The sequence below is a fragment of the Ranitomeya imitator genome, chromosome 2 (genome assembly GCF_032444005.1).
Source record: "Ranitomeya imitator isolate aRanImi1 chromosome 2, aRanImi1.pri, whole genome shotgun sequence".
NCBI classification, from domain to species: domain Eukaryota; kingdom Metazoa; phylum Chordata; class Amphibia; order Anura; family Dendrobatidae; genus Ranitomeya; species Ranitomeya imitator.
The window spans coordinates 256,301,611-256,319,275 of record NC_091283.1 but is presented as its reverse complement, the minus strand read 5'-3'; the positions used below and the strand labels follow the sequence as shown (position 1 = coordinate 256,319,275).

At 45.0% G+C, this 17,665-nt stretch overlaps 1 protein-coding gene across 1 annotated transcript in view; it reads right to left on the bottom strand.

Annotated features, from left to right (window-relative positions):
- Positions 1 to 7,937: 7,937 nt before the first annotated feature.
- LOC138662971 (gastrula zinc finger protein XlCGF53.1-like) overlaps positions 7,938 to 17,665 on the bottom strand; it is a 40,834-nt gene continuing 31,106 nt past the window's right edge. Inside the window, exon 7 of the mRNA XM_069748996.1 lies at positions 7,938 to 8,819. Coding sequence (XP_069605097.1) covers positions 8,764 to 8,819 — 56 coding nt within the window. The 3' untranslated portion in view covers positions 7,938 to 8,763. The remainder of the gene's footprint in view (positions 8,820 to 17,665) is intronic.

The window sequence follows — 17,665 nt, the reverse complement described above, 5'->3', positions numbered from 1 at the left end:
CTGAGAATGCGGTAGATGTACAGCAAGGCGAATGATGCTATGAGATTGTTTATGCATTGGATATGAGAATATTCGCCAAGCTGCCTCTGGTGCACTGACATATCTTGAATCCATGAATTGGTGTGTTTTATCATGTTGGATGTTAGTCTGGCAGATTTCAAGATTGGCTTTATCATGTCCTTTGTAGACGTATTTAAATAAATATTTCACAGCCTGAATGGAACCACAAACTTCGAAATTTATATGGCACTTGTATTTTAATAGCAGGAACGGATTATATGGAACCACCCACGAATTATCAATCATGTTAGAATGGTGTTGAAAAGATGGGCCAAAGTGTCTGCGGTAAGTAGGATAGGCGTCCTTAGCTATGATGGTTCTTGGTTGCAAATCTTTAGGGAAACCTTTTGTACACTTCCCCAGATCCATACAGGGAGAATTTGGGTTGTGTTCTCCACACGGACCATGAATCATATGTTGGAGAACAATTTTATGGAGCTGAGGGTAGTGGGTAGGATTGGGAATTTCAGCCCACACTGTATTGTCTATGTCCTCCTCAGTCCTTAATTTGGAGTTGCTGTCCAGAATAATCAAAATGTGAGCGTGTGGAAGGCCACGTTTTTGAAATTCAATTACATGAACCATAGCGCAAACTTTCCCAAATAATCCATTGTTAATGTCTTTTAAGAGTGCTTCCAGTTTTATTTTGAAAACACGTGCCACCAAATCAGGTCTATGTTCCACACGCTGCCAAGGTTCCAAATTCTCAGTAATCTCATTCCATTTCGGATTACAGGTCATGGTGATGAATAGATCAGGACGACCATATTTAGTCACAATAGCCATGGCATCCTGGTACCGCTGCTGCATATTCCTGGGACTGCCTTCAAACGAAGATGGTAAAATGACCGTTTTTCCAATGGGGATGCCCTTCTCAATGGATTTTTTCTGCAGATGTTCCTGGAGTACACAATAATCCTCTACTTTCAAATCCTTTTGGTGTTGACGGATATACAGTTAGGGCCAGAAATATTTGGACAGTGACACAATTTTCGCGAGTTGGGCTCTGCATGCCACCACATTGGATTTGAAATGAAACCTCTACAACAGAATTCAAGTGCAGATTGTAACGTTTAATTTGAAGGGTTGAACAAAAATATCTGATAGAAAATGTAGGAATTGTACACATTTCTTTACAAACACTCCACATTTTAGGAGGTCAAAAGTAATTGGACAAATAAACATAACCCAAACAAAATATTTTTATTTTCAATATTTTGTTGCAAATCCTTTGGAGGCAATCACTGCCTTAAGTCTGGAACCCATGGACATCACCAAACGCTGGGTTTCCTCCTTCTTAATGCTTTGCCAGGCCTTTACAGCCGCAGCCTTCAGGTCTTGCTTGTTTGTGGGTCTTTCCGTCTTAAGTCTGGATTTGAGCAAGTGAAATGCATGCTCAATTGGGTTTAGATCTGGAGATTGACTTAGCCATTGCAGAATGTTCCACTTTTTGGCACTCATGAACTCCTGGGTAGCTTTGGCTGTATGCTTGGGGTCATTGTCCATCTGTACTATGAAGCGCCGTCCAATCAACTTTGCAGCATTTGGCTGAATCTGGGCTGAAAGTATATCCCGGTACACTTCAGAATTCATCCGGCTACTCTTGTCTGCTCTTATGTCATCAATAAACACAAGTGACCCAGTGCCATTGAAAGCCATGCATGCCCATGCCATCACGTTGCCTCCACCATGTTTTACAGAGGATGTGGGGTGCCTTGGATCATGTGCCGTTCCCTTTCTTCTCCAAACTTTTTTCTTCCCATCATTCTGGTACAGGTTGATCTTTGTCTCATCTGTCCATAGAATACTTTTCCAGAACTGAGCTGGCTTCTTGAGGTGTTTTTCTGCAAATTTAACTCTGGCCTGTCTATTTTTGGTATTGATGAATGGTTTGCATCTAGATGTGAACCCTTTGTATTTACTGTCATGGAGTTTTCTCTTTACTGTTGACTTAGAGACAGATACACCTACTTCACTGAGAGTGTTCTGGACTTCAGTTGATGTTGTGAACGGGTTCTTCTTCACCAAATTAAGTATGCGGCGATCATCCACCACTGTTGTCATCCGTGGACGCCCAGGCCTTTTTGAGTTCCCAAGCTCACCAGTCAATTCCTTTTTTCTCAGAATGTACCCAACTGTTGATTTTGCTACTCCAAGCATGTCTGCTATCTCTCTGATGGATTTTTTCTTTTTTTTCAGCCTCAGGATGTTCTGCTTCACCTCAATTGAGAGTTCCTTTGACCGCATGTTGTCTGCTCACAGCAACAGCTTCCAAATGCAAAACCACACACCTGGAATCCACCCCTGACCTTTTAACTACTTCATTGATTATAGGTTAACGAGGGAGACGCCTTCAGAGTTAATTGCAGCCCTTAGAGTCCATTGTCCAATTACTTTTGGTCCCTTGAAAAAGAGGACGCTATGCATTACAGAGCTATGATTCCTAAACCCTTTCTCCGATTTGGATGTGGAAACTATCATATTGCAGCTGGGAGTGTGCACTTTCAGCCCATATTACATATATAATTTTATTTCTGAACATGTTTTTGTAAACAGCTAAAATAACAAAACTTGTGTCACTGTCCAAATATTTCTGGCCCTAACTGTAATTTAGGCAATTTGCCTCGATTTTCACATAAGCATCCACTAAGTACTGCTGAGTGAGTTTGCCACCATTCAGGAGTGGATTAAACTGATTACGGACAGACAGCACATAGCAGTAATATTGCAGTTGTGTAACTCTGCGTGGACTTTGCCCTTGTTGCTTGAGGCCATCATGCCAGCCCTGGTCTCCGTAAGGGAAAAATAAAGGATAGAGTAAAGCATCTAAATTACTGTGTAGAATGCTGACCTGTTGTGTTCTTGGCGCCAAAGGATTTTTGGGGTCCGGTTGTAAATGTATTAAAATATCACGATTAAATGGTGGCTCTCCATTGTCATTTTCAAATACGACAGCAACTTCATTGACAGTTGGATTATTATATCGGCGAGGGTCTTGATTCCGATCTTGTTTAAGGGCCATGATGATATTTGGCATGAGAGTGCCATTAGCTTCAGCTTTAAGATGTTCTTCATGTTCCACATCTCGTAACATTTTGTAGGCAGCAACAAAGGGATTCACATTGTCTAACTGAAGAGCAATTATACTCATCAAAGTGGGATGACATTTTTGATTTTGTTCACGGTTTAAACGTTGTTCATTCGCGGTAGCGGTATCCAAAATATACAGTTGGGCATAAGCTGGAACTTGATCATCACTGGGATGTAGAGTTCCAGTACGATGATATATTTGTCCATGTATACGGAAACAGTAAGGGCCATGTCCAGGTGGAGGGGATATATTGGCACCCATGGAGGCGAAAGCAAATGAGCTGTTAATACTACGAATATTTTCCATGAGATTCTTACTGAACTCACTCTCCCCTGTCAGCAATCGTTTAAAGACCTCGGGATATTGGGGTATAGGTATATGCACTTTACTCTTGTGACAACACAGAGTAAAATTTTTATCTGCTGGTATCTCAGCATTAAAATGTAATGCTTGACAATGTTCACATAAATAGTTCATAGGACCACAGGAGTGTTCTACTATGGTACTGTCATCATTAGTAAAACCTGTAGGATGTTGAGGTACAGGTTGTGATAACGGAGCATTGGAATGTTTCTGTAAGCCAACATATATAAAGCGTGGACCTGGTAGAGGATCTTCACTGTCCACAGATTCAATCACTGAGGAGTTGGAAGGTGTATCGTGGTCAGAGTTTATTAATATGGAGGTGCAAGCGGTTTTTTTGCGCCATTCACGGCGTGCACCAGCTGCATTTGGTAATGGTTTGTTTGTTGCCTTAGAAGAGTCAGGTGTGAAGCATGTCTTATAAGCAGACTTAACAGTGTGCAGGCGACGGCGTTTATCATTTGGAGTGTAAGTAGGACAGTGTTTGCGCTTACGTGCAGATTTACCAACGGTTAAAGGAGCTTCAAGCTGCACACATTCTATGAATGGAGACAAAGAAGCTGTATTGTGGGCAGAATCTATGACTGAGGACGTGGAAATATTATGTTTGCAAAGTTGAGAGCGTGCAGCAGCAGCTTTATTACTTAATCGATTAGTTTTGTCCTCAAAAGACTCATTAGTAATGCGTTTTTTGCAAGCAGCATTAACAGTGTCCAGGCGCTTATGTCTGTCCTCTGTAGTCTCGTTAGCACGCTGTTTGTGCTTACGTGCGGCATCGGCGGCTTTTCGCTCAGCGTCATTGGTATACTTATTATCAGACCTGATGTTACGTGCGCCATCAGCAGCTTTGGACTCTGTGTCATTAGTATACTTAACAGTATCCAGGCGCTTGCATCTATCCTCTGTACTCTTGTTAACACGCTGTTTGCGCTTACGTGCGGCATCGACGGCTTTTCGCTCTGCATCATTACCATACTTTATATCAGACCTGATCTTACGTGCGCCATCAGCAGCTTTGGGCTCTGTGTCATTAGTATACTTAACAGTATCCAGGCACTTGCATCTATCCTCTGTACTCTTGTTAACACGCTGTTTGCGCTTACGTCCGGCATCGGCGGCTTTTCGCTCTGCATCATTACCATACTTTATATCAGACCTGATCTTACGTGCGCCATCATAAGCTTTGGACTCTGTGTCATTAGTATACTTAACAGTGTCCATGCGCTTGCATCTATCCTCTGTACTCTTGTTAGCACGCTGTTTGCGCTTATGTGCGGCATCGGCGTCTTTTTGCTCTGCATTATTAGTATACTTTCTATCAGACCTAATCTTACGTGCGCCATCAGCAGCTTTGGGCTCTGTGTCATTAGTATCCTTACTATTAGAGCTCATGTTGGCTAAGCTAAACAGCTTTAAGCGTGGTGGTGGCAAACAACAGGTTAATAAGAGGCAGTGTCAGGTAGTAGGAAAATAGCCAGTTAATAATAGGCAATAGTTCTTTGCAGGAATGCAGATATTAATAAATAGGCAGTTTATATTGCAGAGAAATTGCTGGGCAATAATGGACAATGTCCTTATGTGGCAAATAATAGAGCAATATACCCAATGTGGCAAAGAAGAGGTTAATAAACGGCAGTCTCTCAGTATAACAGTCAGTGAATAATAGGCAGTATATGGAGAAAACACCAAACAAAAGTTCAAAATTGGTGTGAAAATGTCACTGAACCACTTCACAACTAAATATATATAGTTTTGGTAAATGGTATTATAATTTTTTTGACGAAATTCGGCAGGAGCTTGAAGAGCAACGTCACTGGGCCCGCCTCCACGCAGTAGAAACTTGCTGTGAGGTAAAAATTCAAAAATCACACCAAAATGGCGGGCGGAATGTGTCACAGTACGGCACGTTTCTGATTGGTCGCTCGCAGCAGGCGGCAACCAATCAGACACTGGACACTGTTGACGTCACTTATCTCCGGACATTAGCTCCGGACATTAGCTCCGGACATTATCTCCGCACATTAGCTCCGGACATTAGCTCCGGACATTAGCTCCGGACAAAGCCACGGAAGTTGGCACAAATTGCAGGAAGTAGTATTCTAGGCAATTATATATTAGATAGGCATATCTTCTTGACCACATCAGGTTACACTGCCTGTGTTGCCCATAGCAACCAATCACTGAGCATCTTTCATTTCACCAGAGCTGTTTAGAAGATGAAAGCTGAGCTGTGATTGGTTGATATGAGCAACAGTTTTCCTTGTAGACAGTTGTGGTAACTGAAGCAAATTATTCTCATTTCTATGGAAATAATACAATTTATTACTGTGCCGACACAGACCCCCCTCTGCCACAGACTGCAGGGGGCCCAGAATCAGGAACTTTTCTTTGTCTGGCATGAAACATCTCATTAACTTAAAACTTCAAACACAGATTAACCCCTTCACCCAGAAACCTGTTTTCAACTTCCTGACCAGGCCATTTTTTCAATTCTGACCACTGTCACTTTATGAGGTCATAACTGGGGAACTGTCATGATTCCAATGGCAGGGAATCACAAAAGGACAAGCACCAACGAGCTCTAGGGTGATGGAACCTGAGCTGACCGCGACCCTAAACCTGAACACACAAATAACAATAGCCGGGGAACGTGCCTACGTTGATCCTAGACGTCTCGCACCAGCCGAAGTTCTAACTTCCCCTATTAGAAGAAACACAGACCTCTCTTGCCTCCAGAGAAATACCCCACAGAAATAGCAGCCCCCCACATATAATGACAGTGAAATGAGAGGAAGGCACATACACAGTATGAAAACAGATTCAGCAAAATGAGGCCCGCTAAAACTAGATAGCAGAGGATACAAAAGTAAACTGCGCGGTCAGCAAAAAACCCTTCAAAAAACCATACTGTAATTACTTGAACTCATGTTCCAACTCATGGAACATGAGGAGCAATTACAGCCCGCTAGAGCAACCAGCAGCAAAGAAACAATTATATGCAAGCTGGACAAGACAAAAATAAAGCAAAACGTGGAACAAGAAAATCAAAAACTTAGCTTGTCCTGAAGATTACTGAAGCCAGAAGCTGAGGTAACAAAACACTCTGATAACCTTGATAGCCGGCGGGGAAATGACAAGAAAGCCCGGTTAAATAGGAAACTCCCAAATCCTAATAGAACAGGTGGACACCAGAGACAGCAGAACACAAATCACCCAGTACCATCAGTAACCACCAAAGGGAGCCCAAAAACAGAACTCACAACAGGGAACACTTCAACGGATCGTGGTGATTCTGAGATTGTTTTCTCTTGACATATTGTACTTTATTGTAGTGGTAAAATTTCTTCGATATGACTTGCATATTTTTGTGAAAAAAAAGGAAATTTGGCAAAAATTTTAGTTTTTATGCCCTTAAATTAGAGAGTCATCATACAAAATGGTTAATAAATAACATTACCCACATGTCTGCTTTACTTTAACACAATTTTGGAAACATATTTTTCCAGGACGTCCCCCTGACAGCACTCTAGAGGACGTCCTCCTCCTTGCAGGGACAGGAAAAACAACACAAGAGGTTGAAAGGTCCCACTCCTCCAGTGCTTTTCCTGTCCCTGCATGGAGGGACACACGAGAGTCAGCAGAAGCTTACCGGATCGGAGGGCTCAGGGGGATTGTGCGGCTGGTCCAATATCTTTCCCCCTCTTGGGTAGCCCAGGGCAGAAACTTCCCGGATGGAAGTCCCTCTGGACAGAGACCAGTCGAGCAGACTGGCTCCTGGGTGAGCCGCTTCCTCCCAGGGGGGGATCTCGGCTCAGGCGCCTTGCTGGAGAAGAGGTGCCTGCGCCAGGAAGAAGAGGCGTGGGAACACACATGCTCACATTCGAGCATGGAGGGGGTCAGCAGAACCTCCGGAGACCAGCGTGCGTTCCACTGCGTGGAAAGCGGAAGAGAGTGATCAGTGTAGCCGAAGCGTCATTTCCGGTGACGTCGATGGATGTCATTTCCGGTAACGTCGGCGGCCTAGCAGGTGTTCCACGGGGTGGAACGCAGAAAGTCGTCATAATCGAGCGCTGATCCAGGTGATAGCAGCGCATGGTCATCCAGCGTTCCACAGCAGGAGGAACGGCGGGCACCAGATTTGAGTTAGGACGCACAGGCTTCCAACCACAGGGATCCGTGGTAACTCAGTCCAGAGTCATGAGGTGGCGCAGGGGCTGGAGCTGAGGTCTGCAATGCCGGAGACAAAGGGTGAGTGCAGCGGTGCTGCTATATCCTTCTGGCAGGGGATGTCACATTTACACAGCCCTGATTATTTTTTTAACAGAGGATATGGAACTCAGGAGTGAGGAGGCGGGGTAAGTGCGCATGGCGCAGATGTACCTACTCACTTATTTAATATCCGGAGGACAGGGAGCCAAACATAGGATAAAATGTAAAATCTTTATTGATAAATACCAAATATTAAAATTTGAACAATCCATAACACATAAAGGTAAGGACGTAACCAGTAGACATGTGAAGGGAAAAATCCCCTCCCCCCAGCAATCCCTCATATATCATAAATAGCCACAAAAAGAAGAGGGCAATGTATAGTGCGAGCCTAACAGGAACACCAAGTAGTAACGCCCATATAAGGAGGGACACACTGAGTATTATATATAATCTATCCCAAATATCTAGGGGTAAACCAGTGTGCCCAGCAGACAAATGGGACCAAAAAATAGTAAAGGTGACCAGGTGGCTTACCGCAGGGCGGATGAAGAGGGAAGGGTGCAGCCAGAGAGCGACCCCCGATGCGCGTTTCGCGGCGCTGCACACTGCTTTCTCAAGGGGATAAGGAATAGTGGTGGATAGGGCCTTAAAATGCCCCCCCGACCCCGGTCACATGGGTGCAACAGGCCAATGAGTGTGGCACAAGCGGCGCATGTGCCCTGCAGCGGCGAGGCCCCTGCATGAAGATCCGGCGTCAACCAGAGTGCGCAGGCGCCGGAAAAAAGTCCCAGAGCAGGCGCACAAGGCAAAAAGACGCCAGCCCCCATGTCAGAACCGGCCGCATACAGCGCGATGCGCACGGCCACCAGAGAGGGAGACCCACCGCAAATAGTAAAGAAGGCAAATATAAATACAGCGTAAGGAGTAAATACATGGTAATTATATATGTAAAAGCAGTTTACAAAACGCTGTCATGTAAATGTATATGGAGTCTGCTATGCGGTAGTCATCCACATCATGGTCCGGTTTGCTTGTGATCAGATGGATTCATACATGGTCGGGCCGGCAAAAATCAGGTCCATATATTCATACACTGGTAGTAAAGGAAAAGAAAATGAGGAAGATTAAAAACAAATTAAAAACACGGCAAGAATAACAGCAACTCAGACTGGCATGGTGGAGAACCCAAGAGAGACAGAAAACAGGGAATAACAAATACAAACCCAAGGGGGGTGTATATGGTCATAAAGTTAGGTTATAAATAAGACGCGAAACTCAAGGATTCATTTAGGCCTTTAGGGGTCACAGTGTCTAACAAGACGATCCACTTGGTCAATCTGAGCCAAGCGTTTCTTATTGTCACCACCCCTAATGCCCAAGTGAAGAGCATCAATCCCTCTGACAGAAAATAATCGCGCACCACAGTTATGATGCAACCGGAAATGGCGAGGAATCGTCTTGAGGTCATTTATAGTGGGCACTGTCCTGGCCGCACCAATGTCCCGCACGTGCTCCCGTATGCGAACACGAAGTTCGCGGGTCGTGAGACCAACGTACACCTTAGGGCACGGGCAGGTGGCATAATATATAACATTGGTAGTGCCACAGGTTATACGCTGTCTTATTTGGAATTCTCTAGACCCATCACTTGGCATCCTTGTGGACCCTGACACCATCTTTGTGACAGCCGACGTCGAGAGCCTGTATACTTGCATTGATCATAGCCAGGGCCTTGATGCTGTTCGCCGCTTCCTGGGGGGCTCCGACCTGGACGGTCCCTTACGTGAGCTCATCCTCGAGCTGGTGGACTACATCCTCACCCACAATTTCTTTGTCTTCAAGGACAATTTTTACCTTCAGAAGCGTGGCACAGCCATGGGCGCGGTGTGTGCGCCTTCATACGCCAATCTCTTCCTTGGTGGTTGGGAGAGGGAGATGTTTGGCGACGGAGGCCCACCGCTCGCTGCCCATGTGCTGTGCTGGTATCGCTACATTGACGACATCTTGTTTTTGTGGGGGTGATCCGTCCATCAGCTCGGGGACTTTATGAGGAGTCTCAGTGACAATTCGTGCAACATACAGTTAGGGCCAGAAATATTTGGACAGTGACAAGTTTTGTTATTTTAGCTGTTTACAAAAACATGTTCAGAAATACAATTATATATATAATATGGGCTGAAAGTGTACACTCCCAGCTGCAATATGATAGTTTCTACATCCAAATCGGAGAAAGGGTTTAGGAATCATAGCTCTGTAATGCATAGTGTCCTCTTTTTCAAGGGACCAAAAGTAATTGGACAATGGACTCTAAGGGCTGCAATTAACTCTGAAGGCGTCTCCCTCGTTAACCTGTAATCAATGAAGTAGTTAAAAGGTCAGGGGTGGATTCCAGGTGTGTGGTTTTGCATTTGGAAGCTGTTGCTGTGAGCAGACAACATGCGGTCAAAGGAACTCTCAATTGAGGTGAAGCAGAACATCCTGAGGCTGAAAAAAAAGAAAAAATCCATCAGAGAGATAGCAGACATGCTTGGAGTAGCAAAATCAACAGTTGGGTACATTCTGAGAAAAAAGGAATTGACTGGTGAGCTTGGGAACTCAAAAAGGCCTGGGCGTCCACGGATGACAACAGTGGTGGATGACCGCCGCATACTTAATTTGGTGAAGAAGAACCCGTTCACAACATCAACTGAAGTCCAGAACACTCTCAGTGAAGTAGGTGTATCTGTCTCTAAGTCAACAGTAAAGAGAAGACTCCATGACAGTAAATACAAAGGGTTCACATCTAGATGCAAACCATTCATCAATACCAAAAATAGACAGGCCAGAGTTAAATTTGCAGAAAAACACCTCAAGAAGCCAGCTCAGTTCTGGAAAAGTATTCTATGGACAGATGAGACAAAGATCAACCTGTACCAGAATGATGGGAAGAAAAAAGTTTGGAGAAGAAAGGGAACGGCACATGATCCAAGGCACACCACATTCTCTGTAAAACATGGTGGAGGCAACGTGATGGCATGGGCATGCATGGCTTTCAATGGCACTGGGTCACTTGTGTTTATTGATGACATAAGAGCAGACAAGAGTAGCCGGATGAATTCTGAAGTGTACCGGGATATACTTTCAGCCCAGATTCAGCCAAATGCTGCAAAGTTGATTGGACGGCGCTTCATAGTACAGATGGACAATGACCCCAAGCATACAGCCAAAGCTACCCATGAGTTCATGAGTGCCAAAAAGTGGAACATTCTGCAATGGCCAAGTCAATCTCCAGATCTAAACCCAATTGAGCATGCATTTCACTTGCTCAAATCCAGACTTAAGACGGAAAGACCCACAAACAAGCAAGACCTGAAGGCTGCGGCTGTAAAGGCCTGGCAAAGCATTAAGAAGGAGGAAACCCAGCGTTTGGTGATGTCCATGGGTTCCTCCAAAGGATTTGCAACAAAATATTGAAAATAAAAATATTTTGTTTGGGTTATGTTTATTTGTCCAATTACTTTTGACCTCCCAAAATGTGGAGTGTTTGTAAAGAAATGTGTACAATTCCTACATTTTCTATCAGATATTTTTGTTCAACCCTTCAAATTAAACGTTACAATCTGCACTTGAATTCTGTTGTAGAGGTTTCATTTCAAATCCAATGTGGTGGCATGCAGAGCCCAACTCGCGAAAATTGTGTCACTGTCCAAATATTTCTGGCCCTAACTGTACGTCTTACCTATACCTTCAACGTAGCTACTGTTGATTTCCTGGACATCCGTCTGGAGGTCGATTCTGACCAGCGTATCCAGACGGATGTCTTCAGGAAACCTACGTCGGTTAATTCATTGTTCCACGCCACCTCTGCACACTACCCAGCCACTGTCAGTGCCGTCCCGGTCGGGCAGTTCCTCAGGATGCGGCAAATTTGTTCTTCTGAGACTAGGTTTGAGCACCAAGCTAATGACCTTAGGCAAAGGTTCATGGCCCGCGGTTATAGCCGCAGATCAATTAAAGCCGGCTATGATCGTGCCAGACAGACTCTTCGGAGCAACCTATTACATTCTAATAAACGACGTCGTGCTGTGGGTGGGAGCGCACCTATTAGATTCATCTCTACTTACAATCATGAGTGGGAAAATATGCGCTCCATCCTCACAAAGCACTGGTCTGTCCTCCAAACTGAGCCATCCCTGGCTGCCTCTCTGGGCGATCTCCCTCTCATGACCCCTAAAAGATGTAAAAATCTTAGTGACATTCTGGTCAGGAGCCATTATGTTCCTGCCCCTATGAATGTCATTGGTTCTGGTGGCCCTTGTCCTGGCTCCTACGCATGTGGGCACTGTCTTGCCTGCACCAATGTCCTGCGCTGCTCAAATTTTCTGTCAAGTGATGGGTCTAGAGAATTCCAAATAAGACAGCGTATAACATGTGGCACTACCAATGTTATATATTATGCCACCTGCCTGTGCCCTAAGGTGTACGTTGGTCTCACGACCCACGAACTTTGTGTTCGCATACGGGAGCACGTGCGGGTCATTGGTGCGGCCAGGACAGTGCCCACTATAAATGACCTCAAGACGATTCCTCGCCATTTCCGGTTGCATCATAACTGTGATGCGAGATTATTTTCTGTCAGAGGGATTGATGCGCTTCACTTGGGCATTAGGGGTGGTGACAATAAGAAACGCTTGGCTCAGATTGAGACCAAGTGGATCGTCTTGTTAGACACTGTGACCCCTAAAGGCCTAAATGAATCCTTGAGTTTCGCGTCTTATTTATAACCTATCTTTATGACCATATACACCCCCCTCGGGTTTGTATTTGTTATTCCCTGTTTTCTGTCTCTCTTGGGTTCTCCACCATGCCAGTCTGAGTTGCTGTCATTCTTGCCGTGTTTTTAATTCGTTTTTAATCTTCCTCATTTTCTTTTCCTTTACTACAAGTGTATGAATATATGGACCTGATTTTTGCCGGCCCGACCATGTATGAATCCATCTGATCACAAGCAAACCGGACCATGATGTGGATGTCTACCGCATAGCAGACTCCATATACATTTACATGACAGCGTTTTGTAAACTTCTTTTACATATATAATTACCATGTATTTACTCCTTACGCTGTATTTATATTTGCCTTCTTTGCTATTTGCGATGGGTCTCCCTCTCTGGTGGCCGTGCGCATCACGCTGTATGCGGCCGGTTCTGACATGGGGGCCGGCGTCTTTTTGCCTTGTGCGCCTGCTCCGGGACTTTTTTCCGGCGCCTGCGCACTCTGGTTGACGCCAAATCTTCATGCAGGGGCCTCGCCGCTGCAGGGCGCATGCACCGCTTGTGTCACACTCATTGGCCGGTTACACCCATGTGACCGTGGTCGGGGGGCATTTTAAGGTCCTATCCACCACTATTCCTTATCCCCTTGAGAAAGCGGCGTGCAGCGCCGCGAAATGCGCGTCGGGGGTCGCTCTCTGGCTGCACGCTTCCCTCTTCATCCCCCCTGCGGTAAGCCACCTGGTCACCTTTACTATTTTTTGGTCCCATTTGTCTGCTGGGCACACTGGTTTACCCCTAGATATTTGGGATAGATTATATATAATACTCAGTGTGTCCCTCCTTATATTGGCGTTACTACTTGGTGTTCCTGTTAGGCTCGCACTATACATTGCCTTCTTCTTTTTGTGGCTATTTATGATATATGAGGGATTGCTGGGGGGAGGGGATTTTCCCCTTCACATGTCTACTGGTTACGTCCTTACCTTTATGTGTTATGGATTGTTCAAATTTTAATATTTGGTATTTATCAATAAAGATTTTACATTTTATCCTATGTTTGGCTCCCTGTCCTCCGGATATTATATAGTTTTGGAGCGGATCTAGTTTGTCTGGGTGCCCCTAGAAACTTTTTTTCAGGGCTCTGCTTCCCAGACTATTGTCATGTTGGTGGGATTATGTATATTACTACTCACTTATTTCTAGACACTAATCAGTACCCATTCTTATGCTTAGGATAAGGAGGTTCCGCAGACATCCCTCCCAGCGACAAAAAAGTCAGTCAAGGCTTTGTCAAAGTCCAGACGATGCTCCATATGTCATGTAAAGTTGCCTGAAGCGTATAAGAAAGATCTTTGCTGATCCTGTATCTTTAAGGTTGTAAGAGAGGAACAACTATCATTCTTATCAGAGATGAGGAGTTTAATTCGGGAGGAAGTACAAAGTTCGTTAGCTACCATGGCACAGCAGTATCCCTCCAGCCCAAGTCTGAGTCGCAAGAAACCGTGAATGGACCCAGATCAAGGGGATATGGTTATTTCTAGGGTTGAGCGAAACGGATCGTTCATTTTCAAAAGTCGCCGACTTTTAGCACAGTCGGGTTTCATGAAACCCGACCCGACCCCTGTGTGGGGTCGGTCATGCGGTACGCGACTTTCGCGCCAAAGTCGCATTTCAATGACGCTAAAAGCGCCATTTCTCAGCCAATGAAGGTGGACGCAGAGTGTGGGCAGCGTGATGACATAGGTCCTGGTCCCCACCATCTTAGAGAAGGGCATTGCAGTGATTGGCTTGCTGTCTGCGGCATCACAGGGGCTATAAAGAGGCGTTCCCTCCGACCGCCATCTTACTGCTGCTGATCTGAGCATAGGGAGAGGTTGCTGCCGCTTCGTCAGAAGCAGGGATAGCGTTATGCAGGGTCCATTAACCACCAAACCGCTTGTGCTGTAGCGATTTCCACTGTCCAACACCACCTTTTGTTTGCAGGGACAGTGGAAGCTACATTTTTTTTTCTCAGCGCTGTAGCTCATTGGGCTGCCCTAGAAGGCTCCCTGATAGCTGCATTGCTGTGTGTACGCCGCTGTACAAACCAACTGCTTTTTTCAAAGCACAAATCCTGTTGTTCCTTCCTTTCTGCACAGCTATCTTTTTTGTTTGTCCACACTTTTGATTTAATTTGTGCAGCAGTCCACTCCTTCTTATTGCTGCCTGCCATACCTGGCTGAGATTACTGCAGGGAGATAGTAATTGTAGGACAGTCCCTTTTTTTTTTTTAATTCTCACTAAAAAAATAAGTTGTGGGAGATTAAGATTGGCATTTCTGCTAGAGTGCCATCCCTGTGTGTGCCATCTCTCTCAAATAGTGGGCCATAGAAAGCCTATTTTTTTTTAATTTTTTTATTGGGTTTATAAATTCTCCCTGACCAAAAAAAACAGTGGGAGATTAATATTGGCCTTTGTGCTTGTGTGCCAGTCCTGAGTGTGCCATCTCTCTCAAATAGTGGGCCATAGAAAGCCTAGTTTTTTTTTTTTTTTAAATTTGGTTTCTAAATTCTCCCTGAAAAAATAAAAAAAACAGTGGGAGATTAATATTGGCCTTTCTGCTTGTGTGCCAGTCCTGAGTGTGCCATCTCTCTCAAATAGTGGGCCATAGAAAGCCTATTTTTTTTTTTTTTTTAATTTGGTTTCTAAATTCTCCCTGAAAAAATAAAAAAAACAGTGGGAGATTAATATTGGCCTTTCTGCTTGTGTGCCAGTCCTGACTCCTGAGTGTGCCATCTCTCTCAAATAGTGAGCCATAGAAAGCCTATTTTTTTTTTTTTTTAAATTTGGTTTCTAAAGTCTCCCTGAAAAAATAAAAAAACAGTGGGAGATTAATATTGGCCTTTCTGCTTGTGTGCCAGTCCTGACTCCTGAGTGTGCCATCTCTCTCAAATAGTGGGCCATAGAAAGCCTATTTTTTTTTTTTTTTTAAATTTGGTTTCTAAATTCTCCCTGAAAAAATAAAAAAAACAGTGGGAGATTAATATTGGCCTTTCTGCTTGTGTGCCAGTCCTGACTCCTGAGTGTGCCATCTCTCTCAAATAGTGGGCCATAGAAAGCCTATTGTTTTTTTTTATTGGGTTTATAAATTCTCCCTGACAAAAAAAAAACAGTGGGAGATTAATATTGGCCTTTCTGCTTGTGTGCCAGTCGTGTGTGTCATCTCTCTCAAATAGTGGGCCATAGAAAGCCTAGTGTTTTTTTTATTGGGTTTATAAATTCTCCCTGACAAAAAAAACAGTGGGAGATTAATATTGGCCTTTGGGCTCGTGTGCCAGTCCTGCGTGTGTGGCATCTCTCTCATTTGGTGCCACAGAAAACAGAGTGTGTAACATCGTACCTGATTTTCCTTGCGGTCTCACCTATAAAGGGATATCTAAATCATACAGAAGTTAGAGTTCACCTTGTAAGTTGTTTGACAGTAACAAATACCGTTACTTTGGTGACGTTTTTAAAACAATGAGGAAGTCTGGTGGAAGAGGTCGTGGCCGTGGGCGTTCATTGCCAGCTGGTAATGATGGTAGTGGTAGTGGAGCATCAGGTGGTCGTGGGAAAAACATTATAGGACCGAAGTCTCGAGCTGTGGAGCCAGGTTCGTCGTCTGGCTACACAAGGCCTCGAACGCTCCCTTTTTTGGGAGTAGGAAAACCGCTTTTAAAGCCGGAGCAGCAAGAGCAAGTTTCGGCTTACCTTGCTGACTCAGCCTCTAGCTCTTTTGCCTCCTCTTCTGAAACTGGTAAATGTAAAAGCAGCGCGTCGTTAGTGGATGTTCACGGTCAGGGACAAGTCGCTTCCTTGTCCTCTAAAGCAAAAACAACAACAAGAGAGAAGGATGCAGCAGGCGACACAACGGGTTACTCCATGGAACTCTTTACACATACCGTCCCTGGCTTAGAAAGTGAAACAGTTAACAGGCCATGCCCATTACAAGTTGAATCTGACATGGAGTGCACTGATGCACAGCCACAGCCAGACTACTATGCTGTTCCTTTGACTCAGACCACAACATTGCCCTCGCAGGGTACTGATCCAGAATCAGACCCTGATGAGACTATGGTGCCCCGTCACGAACGCTATACCACCGACTTACACTGTGACACAGACGAAGTTGCACACGAGATAGAAGAGGAGGTTATAGATGACCCAGTTGTTAACCCCAATTGGCAGCCATTGGGGGAACAGGGTGCAGGCGGCAGTAGTTCTGAAGCGGAGGAGGAGGGGCCGCAGCAGGCATCAACATCGCAACAGGTTCCATCTGCCCGGCCCGTATCTTGCCCAAAACGCGTGGCAAAGTCAAAACCTGTTGGAGGACAGCGTGGCCATCCGGTTAAAGCTCAGTCTGCAATGCCTGAAAAGGGATCCGATGCTAGAAAGAGTGCAGTCTGGCAGTTTTTTAAACAACATCCAATTGATCAGCGCAAAGTCATCTGTCAAAAATGTTCAACTACCTTAAGCAGAGGTCAGAATCTGAAAAGTCTAAATACAAGTTGCATGCATAGACATTTAACCACCATGCATTTGCAAGCCTGGACTAACTACCAAACATCCCTTAAGGTTGTAGCACCCTTGGCCAATGAAGCTAGTCAGCAACGCTACATCCCTTCCGTCACTGTAAGGCCACCATTTTCCGCACCACCTGCAGTATCTGTGCAGGTTTCTTTGCCAGGCCAAAGCAGTCAGGGTCAGGGAATCACCAGTTTTGTAGTAGGAAACACTGCATCTAGGGCACCGGCGGCAACAATACCGTCTCCAACCGTCTCTCAGTCTGCCATGTCCACCGGCACCCCCGCTAGTTCCACGATCTCCAGCTCTCCAGTCCAGCTCACCCTAGATGAGACCCTGGTTAGAAAAAGGAAGTACTTAGCCTTGCATCCGCGTACACAGGGTTTGAACGCCCACATAGCTAGACTAATCTCGTTAGAGATGATGCCCTACCGGTTAGTTGAAAGCGAAGCTTTCAAAGCCCTGATGGACTACGCTGTACCACGCTACGAGCTACCCAGTCGACACTTCTTTTCGAGAAAAGCCATCCCAGCCCTCTACCAGCATGTTAAAGAGCGCATCGTCCATGCACTCAGGCAATCTGTGAGTACAAAGGTGCACCTGACAACAGATGCATGGACCAGTAGGCATGGGCAGGGACAGT